Genomic DNA, 17,036 nt, shown 5'->3' on the forward strand with positions numbered 1-17,036 from the left:
TCGCCTCGATAACATTCTGGCGCTTTTATTCCTGCTTCCCGCGCCGAGTAATTAACGCCTTTGTTGTGTCGTGTTGTACGCACAGTCACCAGTTAGTTTAATTGGTACTGCAGTATAGTTATGTTGTATAGCGTTTACTTTAGGTTTATTATGATGTATTATATGTTTGTAGATATCCATCGTTTTAGTTTGTTAAACCGAAATATAATAAGTTACTTATCACAGTGGCATAAAGTTAGGTTCGGGTAAAATGATCAATGTTTTCACCATCTTAAATTGTCTTGTTTGGTGATAACACATTTTTCAACTAAATTATCTAACTGTATTCTCACCACTCTAAAAAAGCGTTAAATGTTAATTAAACGTTTGGGAAACATGGAATTCTATGTGCTATATACATCTTTCCACGAAGTATTGTATTCATAATATTGTAGGGTCGGGGAAGACGGGACACTTTTTGCACTTAAAATCTAAATATCTTGATCGTGTTTAAAACAATTAACAATGGTATACGGGTGTCGTGACGATAAATGAGACGAAAAATAGCATAAACGGGTGTTCCATCTTCCCCACCCTACTATATATGGTATATTTTTGAAATAAAAAAGTGTTATATATTTTACATACTTTTGCCTGTAGTAAAAGGTTGAGCGGGGAGTCGATTTGAGTATCTGGATTCCCATAGCTGGTTTCTAATGCGGTATAGTATTCGCTTGTTTGGTTTTGAAGAACCACATTTCTATCCATATCCCATACGATACACTGGGTATATAAAGCGACAAAATATGAATAACAAAAATTAACGCTTCGCATAGGTTAAAAAGTGCTGCTACTATAGACATTCTTACAGAACCTATAGTCAAATACAGCTTAAACCGACCGCCGCTGTGGCAAAGTGGTTAGCAGAGGTAATGGGTTCAAAGCTTGTCACTGCTACCATTGTGGGTGTATGTGTCCTTGGGCAAGATACTTAATGGCAAATGCTCCAATCCAGTGGTTACTAATGGGTTGTCAAAATTATCAGTTATACAGGCAACGACAGTGGTTATAACATGGGTATTCTGTCTCGCACACCTCATGCCAGCTTACGAGTTAACACGTATATGTAACTTAGTGATTATTTTTTTGACATATGCTATACCACTTACTGTAAAATCTTCGTCTTCAAGATCTTCTTCGATCTCAAAGTTTTCACAACTAACTGAATACGGCCAACCCTTGTAAACAACTCTGCTCTCATTGCCATTGCTTTTGATCAAGGTACAACTTGGGGATTTGAAGTCAACTGCATGTAACACATTGTATGGGGTAAGATGGGTACCGTTAGCATATTGTACTGTGGGGTAAGATGGATACCGTTAGAATATTGTACTGTGGAGTAAGATGGGAACCGTTAGCATATTGTACTGTGGGGTAAGATGGATACCGTAAGCATATTGTATTGTGGGGTAAGATGGGAACTGTAAGCATATTGTACCGTGGGGTAAGATGGGAACCGTTAGCATATTGTACTGTGGGGTAAGATGGGAACCGTTAGCATATTGTACCGTGGGGTAAGATGGGAACCGTTAGCATATTGTATTGTGGGGTAAGATGGGAACCGTAAGCATATTGTACTGTGGGGTAAGATGGGAACCGTTGGCATATTGTATTGTGGGGTAAGATGGGAACTGTAAGCACATTGTACCGTGGGGTAAGATGGGAACCGTTAGCATATTGTACCGTGGGGTAAGATGGGAACTGTAAGCACATTGTATTGTGGGGTAAGATGGATACCGTAAGCATATTGTATTGTGGGGTAAGATGGGAACTGTAAGCATATTGTACTGTGGGGTAAGATGGGAACTGTAAGCATATTGTATTGTGGGGTAAGCACACAACATCTCATATTTCCGTATCGTGTTTTTTTTCCAATTAACAAGGCCAGCGTTTTAGTCTTGTGAGAATACGATTATATAATTATGTTTTTAAATAGGTTTGTCGATCCCCAAAGGGGTCGTTAAAATATAATGAAAACGTGGATAATCAACAGGCATTTCTAATCGCTATTTTAATAGACCACAATCTTCTTTACTTTAAACAGAGAAAATAACATAATCTAAAACGGCGAAAAAAAATTAGCAGCAAAACGACAGTCGTTAAAACTACACTACGGATAAAAAAATATACTTAAGCAAACAGAAATCAAATAACATTGTATCTTTAATACCTTGGTTTTTAACGTTGACGCCAGCAACAGAAATTAACCAACCAGTCAACAAAGCAACACAAATAAACGTATACATCTTAACTGACAATGCAGATCTAGTAATAATAATATTAAATTTTATTTGTCTCTTCGATTGCGGTATTCTATTCTATATTGGTGCTGAGGTCCTGCAACGTACCACGCGATAACTTTTCGTAAAACGGGGAATCCTTTTATTAATCTATTTACCTTACCAGTTGTATAAATTCTTAAAGTTTAATAGAGATCGTATAAATGTAGGAACCTATTTCGTTTTACGCGTTCAAAAATACCCTGGTTCCTGTTTTAGCAAATTGGACTGAACGCATTAATTGCTCCAACCCAGTGGTCCCTTTTAGGGGTTGCCTGATTTTTTAGCCATACGTTATAAAATGACCCCCAAAATAACAATCAACAAAGTTACATACGTGATAACTCTAAACTGGCACGAGACGTATGAACATTGCCTTTTCCGCGAGGATGAACAGATACATCCACAAAAGCAAGCATGCAATTTAATGCTGCAAGCTTACAGTAACAATTAACCCCAAAATAAGGTACACCAAAACAGGATGTTTTTCCCAGTTTTAATAATAGAGAATGCTGGTATCAAAAACCTGTTGTTTTACAGCCACGAAAGGTTCCCTTAATACAAGCCTTTACGCCAAGACAATACTTACTTGGTTAACGTAACAGAATGAACAATGTACTTATTGTTACAATGTATAGCGGGGTGAGGGAAGATGGGACACCTTTTTATTCTATTTTCTCGTCCCATTTGGTTGTAAACAAAAACATTCCAAAAATTATAAAACGTATATCCTCACGACTCCAATTAATAGACCGTTGTTAATTGTTTTAAACAAGATCAGGATATTTGTATACCATTTGCTAAAGATGTCCCATCTCCCCCCCACCCTACTATACCACTATTCTATATCCTATTCTCTTAACGAAGTCTACGACCTAATACGTATAGGTAACGCTAAGCAGTAAAGTAAGGTGTACTCAAGGTGGGAAACCACAGCAAACTTTCCAATAGAACTGATGAGGAAAAGGGAAAACAATAGAACTGATGAGGAAAAGGGAAGTAATTCAGTTTTCCATTGTTGATCATGTTACTTTCGGCTTTAATTCAGACCCAGCCAGATAATTAGGAAAGAGGAAGTAAATCCGAAGCCTGCGTTATAGGAAAGAGAATCCGGATCCGAGGCCGAATCCGAAGCGAATAAATTCAAAGCCTGCGTCATAAAATAAAAGGGACTTCACTATTTTTCACTGACAAGGATCTATACTGCTATTATCACAAAATATTAAATACAAAAGTAAGGCAATACAAACGCTTAACTGTTTAAACTTAAATTATATCACAAACTAACAACTTAAAACTTAATATAGTATAGGGTAGGGAAATATGGGACACCTTTTTATTATATTTTTTTGTCCCATTTGGTAGTAAGCCCAAAACATTTAAAGAATTATGAAACTATATTCTCACGACTTCAAATAATAGACCGTTGTTAATTGTTTAAAACACAATCAGGGTATTTGGATATTACGTGCTAAGGATATCCTATCTCCCCCCTAATATAACAGTTACGCATACAGTATCTAGATTTTTGGTGTCTAGATACTTTATGCGTAACTTGTAAACTATAGCGTCAATCCAAACTAATTTCGAGTTAATTGTTGCAGATGCCGGCGCGCGTCTTTACAGTCTACGTTAATTGCAATCGACATTCCTACGTTTTTTGTGCTTGGTCTCCCGTGTACGCCTTCTTCTTATTTTAGTCTTAGCTTTGTAAACGCAAGGTCGCTATTTGTATTAAGTATATCGCAGCTTCGTTGTCTAATGGATACAAGTGTGAGTCACTGATCTGTATGTGGTAAGTCAAGGAATTCTTAATCAGTTAATGTAAATACGGTTGTTATAACGTGTTACTTCAAACCATCAGGGCCTATTATATTAAGTATTTTTGTCTGACTATCTTAGTATAGTAGGGCGGGGAAAGACGGGACACATTTAACACATAATGTCTTGATCGTGTTTTAAACAATTAACAACGGTCTGCGGGAGTCGCAAGGATATGGTTTTATATTTGCTATGAATTTTCTTTGTTTACTACCAAATGGGACGAGAAAATAGAATGAATAGATGTCCCAACTTTCCCCACTTTACTATACATTTTTTGCCAACAATGAAAAATTTGTTTAGTGAAAGTTGTTATAAAACATATAATAGAGTGGGGGGAGATGGGTCACCTTTCCGTTTGCTTTTTTCTTTTCATTTGGTAGTAAACAAAGAACATTCAAAGAATTATAAAACCGTATCTTCACGACTTCCACAGACCGTTGTTAATTGTTCAAAATTCGATCAGGATATTTGGATATTATGTGTTAAAGGTGTCTTATCTCCCCCCACTCTACTACAGTATTAAAGTTTCTAATACATGGTGTTCTTTTACTACCCCGAAAGACAGTCTCAATTTAAACACCACAAATATACGAAATATTTATTAGGACTTTGGTAACTGGGAAGCGATTGTAAAAAAAAACAGATTTAAATGAATGAATATCAAGAATGTTGTAAACAATGCACGTAAGACATTACTATTCAGTCGTTGATCAGTTTTAACAACAAATACATTAAAAAAAAACAGAAAAAATTTTTTTATGTTGAAAATATTTGTGTGTTTTAAATTTTTTTGTTGATTAGCATTTTTTTTCACAGTGCGAATATGGCTTTAATTCTAAAACTGGAACTTACCAAAAAAAAATTGTCACACTTAAAAAATTAAATGGGAAATTTAAAAATAGATGCAAACAAAAACTTAAAACTTGTAAATAGTATTATCAAATGTGATCTAAAAGTACTGCTAAATTTTAAACCACTTTTTTGTTGGTTTGCCCTTTGAATAGTTGCAAGGTTGCAATTATACTTTGGTGTATTCTAATAATGACATTTTAGTTTTGTTGCTGGTCACCTTGTTTGCTTTTGTGGAAGCGCCCAAATAAATTGATGCCAACACCTTCTAGCTAACTCTATAAAACTAAAGGGCACCACATAGAAAAGCACGAAGGAATGCAAAGATGGCCCATATATGCTTCGATCCGCAAGAAGCTTGAACGGATCATGAAAGGTAAAGTCTGAAAAAGTGCAGTTTTTGAACCTTCATACATAAAGGTCAGCTAATCTCTTCAGTTATGACGTAACAGTTATATTCTGTGCCGTCACACTCGTAGTTCATTTTCCTTTTCCATAGTCACAGTGAGTTCTGTGAAAGTTTTCTCGCTTTCGGGCCCTGAAAGAATATTTTGTTACATAGTAAAGCAGGGAAGACGGGACCATTTTTCATTCTATTTTCTCGTTTAATTTGGTAGTAAACAAAGAACATTCAAAGAATTATAAAATCGTCTCTTAACGACTTCCGTATACCGTTGTTAATGTTTAAAACACGATCAGGGTATTTGGATATTATATACTAAAACCGTTTCGTCTTCCTTCATCCTACTGTATAGTTTTTTCAGTCCAGTTTAGAATGTTAAAATGCGGTACTTACTTGGTGACCCTAACTCTGTAGTCTGCGTGTCGTTACTCACAGAACGTAGATACCCGCTGTTGTACCGACATGGTTGACTGCTCACTGATGACGTATGAGACACGTGACGAAAACGTTGCGAAACTAGCTTTGGCATGACGTTTTCGAGACGAAGCAGAAAATATTTCAGATCGAAGCGCCGTTCGTCTGACCACTGTAGGGCGTGGTTGAGCTAAAATAAAACAGAAAATTTAATAGATGTTTTTATTTAGGCAATAACATATATATTTTGACACACCTTTAGCCACAATATCCTGATTGGTATTTAACATAAAGAAGTTCTAGCGTGGTATTTAGTTTTTACAAATGCAAATAAAACTTTGAAATAATGAACGGTACACAAAATAAATTTGCCTGGGTAACTGTGTTCCGTATATACCCCCGCATAAGTAATGGTTAAAATCTGAACTAAACCCCAGGTTCTTGGCAAGGACCTCACTCACATAGAATACCCATTACTTAATATGGTTAAAATATTCTAGGCAAGATTTGCTTATTTCGTCATTGGCTTCATTTGCGTGGCCTGTAACCGGATTAAAAGGTAATCCCCGCTTTTCGTGGAACTGCCATTGTTTCAGCGGTTCAGGATACGGATAGGAGACATGATTCACAACGATAAACATAAACAAAAAGGAAAATCGTGTTACACCTGAAGGTTTATTAAGCAACGATACTTTGTTTGCGGACTTGATGACGAGTAACATGGAAAAACCGATAAGCGTGTGACGCATTTGCATTGTGCGTGGACTAATATGGGATGAACTATAAACCGGTTTATTTTACCACAGAATTGAAAACGTTAAACCATTAGACAAAAATGCAGCTTGCTATTTAGATATAATGGGGTAGGGGTAAGATGGGACACCTTTTCATTCTATTTTTTGTTCCATTTAGTAGTAAACAAATGACATTTAAAGAACTTTAAAACCTTATCCTAACGACTTAAATAAACCGTTGTTAATTGTTTAAAACGTGACCAGGATATTTGAATATTATGTTCTAAATGGTTTAACTTTACTAATTATGTTACGTTATGTAACAAAAATACCGCTGAACAGTGTATAATACATTGGAGTAAGAAAAATACCATTAGTATAAATTAATGACCCACATGTGAGCAGTTATATAATTCTGTAAATGTTTTCTGTTTACCACTTAATAAAACGATAAAAAAATGAAAAATCGACAAAAAAATGAAAAATCGACAGTCTTATACCCCAATCTATATTATTTGTGACTAAAACGCTGTTTAATGTATTGCTTACCGCAATTGCTCGGTGCACCAATCGACAACTTTCGTTGTCTTGTCTATGCTGCTTTATAAATGCGCTGCTGCCAGGAGTTAAAATGAAAATCATTTTCGATCTGGCTTCAATCATTTCAAGAAAGCTCTGAAAATGATTTCCAATTTTAAATAATAAGCTATAAAATATAATAGGTTCACATAACTGCTCACAAAATGGAAGCAGCTTAAATTAAATCGAAAATTTTGATAAAGTATACGCTTTGGTGCAGGTTTTATGTTGAATTATTTTGGTAAAATTATTATTTTTGCGAAAAAAACGTTAAAAGTATTTTTTCTATATTGATGCATTTTGCCTAGAAATTCGGGCATATAAAATAAAAGTATAGTAGAGTGGGGAAAGATGGGACACCTTTAACACATAATATCCAAATATCCTGATCGGGTTTTAAACAATTAACAACGGTCTGTAGAAGTCGTGAAGATACAGTTTTATAATTCATTGAATGTTATTTGTGTACTACCAAATGAAAAAAGAAAACTAAACGAAAAGGTGTCCCATCTTCCCCCACCCTACTATATATAATATTAAAATTTAAATATATATGAAATATACGTTGTTTACAAAACGGCGGATATGATCCAATTTTGCCCCAACCAAGTGGTCCCTTATAGCTTGTCTAAATTGTCAGCGATAAAATAAAAAAATTATAATCCTGAAAATAATCACCCACAAAGTTACAAAACTCTTAAGCGGGCACAAAGTGTATGAAACAAAACACCTTATAACTACTGTCGTTGCTCTGCCCCACCAGGTTTATTAAGTTACATTTATTCATTTATTGAATTACCTTTTGAAGCGTGAACATGCACCAGTGGTCTTTGAGGTAGTCTGGTGTAATAATAATAATAACTTTGTGACATTTGCGCATCGTGTTTATGATATTCGGGGCTTGATCTGAAACAAATAATACAGAATAAATAAAGCTTTCTATTTTTTCGTCCCCTTTTACAGTAAAAAAGAACATCCAAGAAATATATATATAACCTCATTTTAAAGACTCTAAAGAAGGGTGGTTATTTGGTTTAAAACAAAAACAGGAAATATGGGACATTTTGTGATAAATATATCCATCTTACCCCACAGAACTTCCGTGTATCCAAAACTAAAGATAGCAGCTTATGAAAAGTAGACGAATAGCTTTGTACCATTATGACAATTTTTTTAAACAAGTATTAAAAAAATTGTTTTACAGGAAAAACATTTTTTTTTTGAAGCAATATATTATACATACATCCGCTACTATGACCGTCTTTCACTTCGTCATACACTCGGTACCCAAGCCCCTCAAGACCGTCACGCACCACTGAAACTGCGTCACGTGTCAACTGCTTTGCAAATTTGTCCATGTCAGTTGAAAAGTGGTAAGACAAGAACGCTCCGTAACATTTGTTGTCTGAGAAAAATCCGCAAAAATAAGTATTTGCAAAGTTGCGTATATACGTAGTGTCTTGTAAGCGGGCACGGGGTGTATAAAACAAAACACCTGTGTTGTGATGACTGTCGTTGCCCCGCCACGCGAAGATAAATAACTACATTTATTATTCATTCATTCGTAAAATTAGCGCATGGACAATCCATTTAAGAATCATATTTCGCAAACTAGAGTGGGTATAACGTATTGTTTCTTTTATAAACGTAATAAGATAAAAAGTACATCATCAGACATACACAGTTACACTTACCAGGCTCATTAGTGCCGAATTTTCGTTTGTAGTATACAAACAAATATACTCGTTTCCACCATAGCACTGCAGTGAACATGAGCAGTAACAAAATAAGCGCCATGGCCACACACGTTATTGTTGCGTGACGAACCAACAAAAATGTCTGAAGGTTGCTTTGAATCTCAAATGCAGCTGTTTGGTTTAAAGTTCTTTGAAACAGCGAAACTTCGTAGCGACCGAAGTCCGATTGTTTAAGGTTTCTGGGAAAATGAAGTAAAAAGTTTACCCAAAGTTCATAAAAAAATAGACGCCAATGAAACGCCTTTTATCATAATGGTAAACTATAACATAATATACATAATAATAACATTTTTTGTCTCTTCGATTACGGTATCGAAGACTAGAAACATTTTAAACAAAAAGACAGGATATATCGACAAAACAACAGTTGTTAAAACACGCTTACAGTTAATACGTTTGTACAAACTTGTAAGGATTATACATATACAGTAGGAAGGGGAAAGATGGGACACATTTTTATTCTTTTTTCGTCCCATTTGGAAGCAAATTAAGAACATTCAAAGCAATATAAAACCGTCTTGTCGCGACTCTTATAGAAAACTCGATCAGAATACTTGAATATTATGTAGTAAATGTGTCACTTCTTACCAGACAGTACTATATTATATAGTAGGGTGGGGGAAGATGGGACACCTTTAGCACATAATATCCAAGTATTCTGATAGTGTTTTAAACAATTAACGACCGTCTATGGGAGTCGTGAGGATGTAGTTTTAGAATTCTTTGAATGTTTTCTGTTTACTACTTAATGAGACGAGAAAACAGAGCTCAATGGTGTCCCATTTTCCCCCACCCTACTGTATATTGAATATATATGTAATTACAACGAAAATGTCACATCTTTTGATATTCACCTGATTTTAAGTTTCATATCTATAACAGCGGGGGCAGCTTCAATGTCGGTTGAATCTTGAACTTCACGGAAACAGATCTTTTCAACTTTTCTAAAATACAATTTCATATTACATTGTGTATTATATATATTAGGGTGGGGTAATATGGGATACCTTTGGGGTAATATGGGACATCGTTTTATTCTATTTTTTATCCCACTTGGTAGTAAACAAAGAACATTCGAAGAATTATAAAACCGTATGCTCACGACAGACCGCAGGATATTTGAATATTACGTGATAAAATATATAATTGTTTGAATAGTTTTTGTTTACTAACAAATAAAACAAGAATAGGAATAAAAAGATGTCCCATTTCCCGCACCATACTATATACGTATATACGACAATAGGCACGTTATACTTATTCACTTATAAAAAATACAGGTTGCAATAATAGGCCAATTTAGGCGCATAAATGGCTCGTATACGAAACACCAATCATACAGCTGGAAATTATGAAATGTCAAAAAACTCGTCCATCGTAGTATAAAAAGCAATATCAGATACCTATCGCGCATTATAACTTGTCAGCTATTAATTAAACCGATTGTTCTTACATTGAACATGACGTGCGTGAATTTGCCGGAGTGTCCACTGCTCCTTCATTGCCGTGTATAGAGCAGATATCACTCTCACTGTTATCCTGTAAAACATATAAATATATTAGTGTTTCATGCAGTTATTGATGAGGTAACGAGCCAAGTCTGGCAAAAAATCAGTCTCTCGTTCTTATAGAATATAATGGTATTTCATACATTCATATATTATAGGGTGGGGAAGATAGGACACCTTCTTATTTTATTTTCTCGTCCTATTTGATAGTGAACAGAAAAAACCTTTAAACAATTATAAAACGGTATTCTCACGACTCCCATATTTTGTTGTTCATTGTTTTAAACACGATCAGAATATTAAGATGTTATGTGCATTCTTTCACCCTACTATTAATTGCTTATAGGTTTTAGACTATCCAAAATATGTCGCCGTATATAGTAGGGTGGGGGAAGACTGGACACCTTTGGCACTTAATATCCAAATATCCTGATCGTGTTTTAAACAATTAACAACGGTCTATGGAAGTCGTGAAGATACGGTTTTATAATTCATTGAATATTTTTTGTTTACTACCGAGTGGGATGAGAAAATGGAATAAAAAGGTGTCCCATTTTCCCCCACTGTACTATATATACAGTACCTTGGTCCAAACAACTCGCACGCTATCCAAGTCCACATCGTGTGCAAGGTAACCAGTGCATTTAACTCTTATATCATCAAGTATGTTATGTTTGTATACTGAAGTTGAGCATTTGATCGAAAGTTGACGATTGCTTTTCGCTGAAAAGATAAATAATCATATTATAGTAGGGTGGGGAAGATGGGACACCTTTAGCACATAATATTAAAATGTACTGAGAAAATAAGCGTGGCCGCTACACCTAGCAGACAAACGGGAAAACTAAATATAAACAAAAGTGTGCGTAAAGAATGGAACTTCTTTATTCTGTATTTTCGCCTGGCAGGTCAAAACAGTTATTATTTATCCTCACATAAATGTTCTGTTTCATACATCTCGTGCTCATGCTTAAAAATTGCCACGTATGTAACTCTGCGACCCTGGGGGTAATTATTACTTTTATAGTTTTACTACCAAATGGGACAAAAACAGAATGAAAACAAGTACAGTCTTACCCCAACCTACTATATACGCCATAAGTTTTATTATAACGACATGGTATACCGAAAAATGAACTTACGTTTCACGCAAACCCTGTGGTGAACAGTGTACCTCGTCATCCCGTTATAGGTTACTGCGCAAGTGTATGTCCCTGGGTGTTGGTACGTTACACTTGGTAAACTCAGCTGAAATATAACTATTTGTTAGCTAGGTATACAGTTGTAGTTTTTTTAAGCATATATATATATATATAGTAGGGTGGGGAAAGATGGGACACCTTTTTATTCTATATTCTCCTCCAATTTGGTAGTAAACACAGAACATTCAAAGAATTATAAAACCGTATCCTCACGACTCCCATAGGCCGTCGTTGATTGTTTAAAACACGATCAGGATATTTGGATATTATGTGGTAAAGGTGTCCCATCTTACCCCACACTACTATACGGTAGTTAAGGAACGAATATTTACATAATTGTATTATTGTATTAAAAACTTTGTAGGCTATAGTTACAGTTTATTTTAGTGTTCTTAAGCTTTTTTACCCATTTTTTACGGTGGGCTAGGGTATTGTATTTCCATAACTGTATATATAGTGGGGTGGGGGAAGGTCGGACATTTTTAGCACATATTATCCAATTATCCTGATCGTATTTTAAACAATCAACAACGGTCTATATAGGAGTCGCAAGGAGACGGTTTTATAATTATTTTATTATTCTTTGCTTACTACCAAATAAGACGAGAAAAATGAAAGAAAGTGTTCCATCTTCCCCCACTCTACTATAATCTTTTATAAAAAAAACACGTGGAATATTATGTGCTAACAGTGCCCATCGTACCCTACCATACTAAAAGCATAATATCAGCAGCAAATTGCACCCTAAGCTTTTTAGGTCGTTCGTATTTTTTATAAAAATGGTATATTATACTTACGTGCCCACCGGATTTCACCATAAAGTCATCGTCCGTACCCACTTCTAACATGACGCAATTACGTAACCAAGACACGTGATCTTCGACGTTAACGTGAACTTTTGGTTGGACGTGAGTTGGTACTGTTTGAAAGATGAAATGTTTAGGAATTTTAAAACTATTATTTTAAGATTCTATTCAAATAGAAATCTGATGATGCAGTTTAGGCGAAATATATACCTCACAGAATACAATTTATAATAATAAAAACAATAACTTTTATTTGTCTTTTTAATTACGTTGGCGAAGAGATATTTTAAACGGAAGGAACCAATATGGTGACAAATCAACAGTTGTTAAAACACGCTTACAGTTAAAAATATATTTAATCTGTTACATTTTTTTGTCGTTACGTATTTCGTAGCATTTATTCTTGATAAAGATACTGGGTTTTATAGATGAAAAAATATACAATCTAAACAACCGCGGTTCTTAGCCTTATTGATTCGCGGCAAAAATATTTATTTAATAGCGGTTTGTGTTTTATCACGTGCTATAGTAGGGTGAATAATAAAAAATACGGGTATACGAGCATCTATCGCACAAAATATCCGTATATTATGTTTTTTAAACAATTAACAACGGGCCATTGGAGTAGTGAATAAAGATACGGTTTTGCATTTCTTTTAATATTCTGTGTTTACTACCAAATGGGACGAGAAAACAGTACGAAAAGATGTCCTATCTCCCCCCAAATCTCTGTAATTTACCACGAATGCCTTGAGGCCAAATGGTGAAAAACTGCAGGTTCTATTTCAAACTAAATACAATTACAACAGATACAGCAGTGTTTCATTTCAGATCCGATTTCTCCCATTAAAAGGACGGGGTCGTATTTTTAGATCTATAAATAACTATGCGGTAACGCTAGAAAAGCTCACTAGCCAAATACAAACTAACAGAGATGGTTTTCCTATTTATAAAGTAATATGAGCTTTATACTTTCTCATTTAACCGGCATACCCTCTAGTCTAAACGTTTAAAGTAATAAATCTTGGGCCTTAAGAACTAATATAAATATAGTAGGGTGGGGAAGATGGGACAGTTTGGCACATTATATCCAAATATCTTGACCGTGTTTTAAACATTTTACAGTGGTCTATAGCAGTCGTGAAGATATGGTTTATGATTATTTTAATGCTGTTTATGTATTACCAAATGGGAAGAGAAAATAGTACGAAAATATTATTGTTCAACTTTTTGCATAACAGAAACGGAATACTTAAAAAAAGTAAGTTTCAGCAAAACAACAGTCGTTATAGCACGCTTATGGAAAAAACATAAGTAAAAAACCTTTCGGTATAATGCGTGGCTGTTACACTCTATTAAAGCAGCATAATATTCTATTACTTACACATGCACTTTAAAGAACCCCTGGCGTTTGCTACTAAACCTATAACGTGATGTGCTGTTTCGTCAAGTATCGATTCTTCACAAGTTCGATTCTCAAACTTCGTAATATTAAGATGTACGAACACGCTTTCGCATTTTACCATGCCCGGCATCTGGACGTAAAGAGAGTTTTGTTAAAACGCATATTCAATTTGTTAAAACACATATATAGGGTGGGGAAGGACGGGACACCTTCAGAACATAATATCCAAATATCCCGATCGTGTTTTAAACAATTAACAACGATCTATGGGAATCGTTGGAATAAGGTTTTGTTTCTTTAAATGTTTTTGTTTGTTTGCTACTAAATGGGACGAGAAAGTAGAATGAAAAGGTGTCCCATCTCCCCCCGCTCTACTGTATTAAATTAGCCACTATCTCCTAGTTTTCCGCTATGGTTATGTTAAACGTTTTTTTTTTTAGTTTTTACCATGAAATTGATTTGATAATTTGTCGAGTCTCCACTTCGTATGTCAGCTGTTGTATACCCAAGTTCGCTAAACGTGGTACCGTATTCGTCGTAAACTTCAGTTACGTTATATAGCAAAATACCTTTGTCCAAATCGAAGATTGAGCACTGTAGAAATACAGTAATAATTAAACATAAACGCCTCGTTTGTCTGCCTGGTGTAGCGACTACGTCTATTTTCTTCCAAATAAATTCAAATACGTTTTTAACTGTAAGCGTGTTTTAAAAATTGTTGTTTTGTCGCTATGTCCTGTCTTTTCGTTTAAGAGTCTTAAACATAGAGTTAAAACTGATAATTCTGAAACTATTCTTCGTATCCTACCAAACGATAAAAGAGAATAAAAACATGTCCCATCTTACCCCAAACTGTTAAATATTGCATTTTATACATTAATTGCGTTTTTAGTATCTATATGCTGACCTGCACGTTATCAAAATCAAGTTGTTCGTTGTAGAAATACTCGTTCGCCAGTCCAGTGTGCTCTATAAGGGAGTTGCAGTAAAACCGGTGCGGCCAGCCCAAGAAAGCTATTTCCATTACATCACCACTCTCTGTGCAGTTGTTCACGTTGTCTGGACGGGACGAGTCACGTTAGATTATAAATACAAACAAAACTATGCTCAAATGACTAATAGGATATGAAAACGTCTGCATATCACAAATACAAACAAAAACTATGTTTGGATGATTCAGAATAAGGAAATGAAAACGTTTTAGTAATCGTTTCTGACTCGTATAGACTTATACTGTTTTGTTGTAATTTCAACTATTTAAAATCTAACGTGTAAAGCATTCATCATTTCAATTTAATTTATATGTGCTGTTTTGCATATGCACTTTAAGGGTAGTTGGAGGGCAATGGTTTTAATGTACTCACTTCGTTGAATAGAAGACGTCCCAGCCACCACAGCAGCAAGCGCTGCACAAACGTAGGCGATCCAACACAGAATCATGCCCCTCACTTAATATAAACCTGGTTTACATTAGTGTACAGGTGACTCTGTTATTCTTAGCATAGCAAACTAAGTCGCATACCGCTAACTAATATCATACCAGCAGCCACCTGGAAAATATTGCATTTTTTAGGTAACATAATAATGGTACTGTGGGGTAATATATCATTATACCACCTTAAATCCATAATTTTTGGTGTCTTTTTACCAATTAAAGAGAATTTTATACTCTTCAAACTTTCTATAGCATGTTTTGCTCTAACTGCTATAGTTTGGCTACAAAATCCAATTAGATGAGACCTGGTCAAAAATTAAAAAAAAATGAAAAAATAGGCGACAGTTAAAGGTTTATAACGCTCTTTTCGAGCAACGGGGCCATAGTTACATAATTTCTTAAATAAACTTAATTTGCTACGGAATATAACCAGAAATGGGAAAAAACATGACCTATTTTACCCCACCTCAATATGTGTTTGTTTGCCTGCATATCTCTAGAGATTCTAAATGTGTGTAACTTGTTTTGAACGATAGTGCTAATGCAATAATTTGCTGAACTGGCTTCCCATAAGGCGTCAGTTAATTTGGATAATTGCCACTCATGATATGATGTACCGTTATCAAATTACTACCAATGCCTTAATGCTTAGGATTGTGTGTGGATATTACGGTTTGTGATTATTGGTTATTCTATTAAACATTACTTTACAAATATATACCCCTTGTGTATATTTAGGAAGTAGTTTATCCGGCTTTGGAAAACATTTAACGGAAAACATATGCGGTTTTCTAGTAAAGATGTGACATTATACAATCGAGTTTTACACTAACGACACAGGACTTGGGTAATACCTTTAATATATTGACAGTGTAATTAAGTAATGCAACATGCTCGCTTTCAAATTTACGAAATAGTCAATTGTCTAGTAGGGTGGGGGAAGATGGGACACCTTTAGCAAATAATATTTAACTATTCTGATCGTGTTTTGAAAAACTAACAACGGTCTATGTGAGTTGTAAGGATAAAGTTTTATAACTATTTGAATGTTTTTTGTTTACTACCAATTGGGAGGAGAAAATAGAAAAACAAGGTGTCCTATCTTCCCCCACCCTACTATATGTACTATTATGAGGTAAGATGGGATACTGTTAGCACATAATATGCCGGATTCTTTTATAGTATTTTCGACAATTAACAACGGTCTTCAGAGTCGCGGGGCTACTGTTATATGATTCGCTGAATATCCTTTATTTATTATAAAATAAGTCAGAAAAACAGAATGAAAACGTGACCTATCTTACCCCACCCTACTATATATAATGTTCGCTTTGTTCTAGGAGCCAAGCACGTAATTCGGCCATACCACGTTACTTTAATTCGTTCTAATGTGTTTAGGAAATCCATTAATATGACGGCACAAGCTAATTTTGACACCTTTTTCATTGGTTTCCTAATTACTAAGCGACGGGTCGGCTATCTTGTACTTTGGATAAGATGTACAAACCGCAACAGATAAGCTTTCTGCTTGTAAACTTCTACCCTCCCTTGCGTATAACTGCGCTGTCTGTAATACTAAGCTTGCTCTGATGCGACGAAAGAGAATTTCATGGAACGCGAGTGAAGTACTAGGGAGGCAACGTCGGCCAAATAACTGGCAAAACACTAAACTAAAGCGTGTGGCAACGCCCGCAGTGTTTATATGCGAGGTAATACCTTCGTGCCAGCCTCCAGTCGTGCGAGCACGGTTAAACTAAACGATAATTCAATCTCTTTACGTGAAAACGTGCGAGCGTCAAGAC

General features: G+C 35.2%; 1 protein-coding gene and 1 long non-coding RNA gene across 2 annotated transcripts; one reads left to right on the forward strand and one right to left on the reverse strand.

Annotated features, from left to right (window-relative positions):
* Nucleotides 1-4,730: 4,730 nt before the first annotated feature.
* Nucleotides 4,731-15,373, reverse strand: LOC100175496. The gene is made up of 15 exons (XM_018814883.2): nt 15,164-15,373; nt 14,707-14,858; nt 14,247-14,393; nt 13,779-13,929; nt 12,386-12,507; nt 11,529-11,634; nt 10,970-11,109; nt 10,332-10,417; nt 9,733-9,822; nt 8,816-9,057; nt 8,365-8,526; nt 7,921-8,027; nt 7,092-7,217; nt 5,788-5,998; nt 4,731-5,529 (listed from the first exon to the last, which is right to left on the reverse strand). The coding sequence occupies exons 1-15, from the start codon at nt 15,237-15,239 to the stop codon at nt 5,459-5,461; spliced, it is 1,989 nt and encodes a 662-aa protein (XP_018670428.1). The 5' UTR covers nt 15,240-15,373; the 3' UTR covers nt 4,731-5,458.
* Nucleotides 5,246-8,796, forward strand: LOC113474836. The gene is made up of 2 exons (XR_003396541.1): nt 5,246-5,367; nt 8,326-8,796. It is a non-coding gene; the product is annotated as an uncharacterized LOC113474836 (long non-coding RNA).
* Nucleotides 15,374-17,036: the final 1,663 nt, after the last annotated feature.

The sequence above is a fragment of the Ciona intestinalis genome, chromosome 14 (assembly GCF_000224145.3).
Source record: "Ciona intestinalis chromosome 14, KH, whole genome shotgun sequence".
NCBI lineage: Eukaryota > Metazoa > Chordata > Ascidiacea > Phlebobranchia > Cionidae > Ciona > Ciona intestinalis.

What these genes read in the sequence shown, in the direction of transcription:
- LOC100175496 (XM_018814883.2), bottom strand. Translation starts at nt 15,239, where the DNA reads ATGATTCTGTGTTGGATCGCCTACGTTTGTGCAGCGCTTGCTGCTGTG. An exon ending in TTGATTTTGATAACGTGCAG is followed by an intron (nt 14,394 to 14,706) that starts GTCAGCATATAG and finishes GTATTTCTACAG; the next exon opens with TGCTCAATCTTCGATTTGGA. An exon ending in TGCGAGTTGTTTGGACCAAG is followed by an intron (nt 10,418 to 10,969) that starts GTACTGTATATA and finishes TATGTTTTACAG; the next exon opens with GATAACAGTGAGAGTGATAT.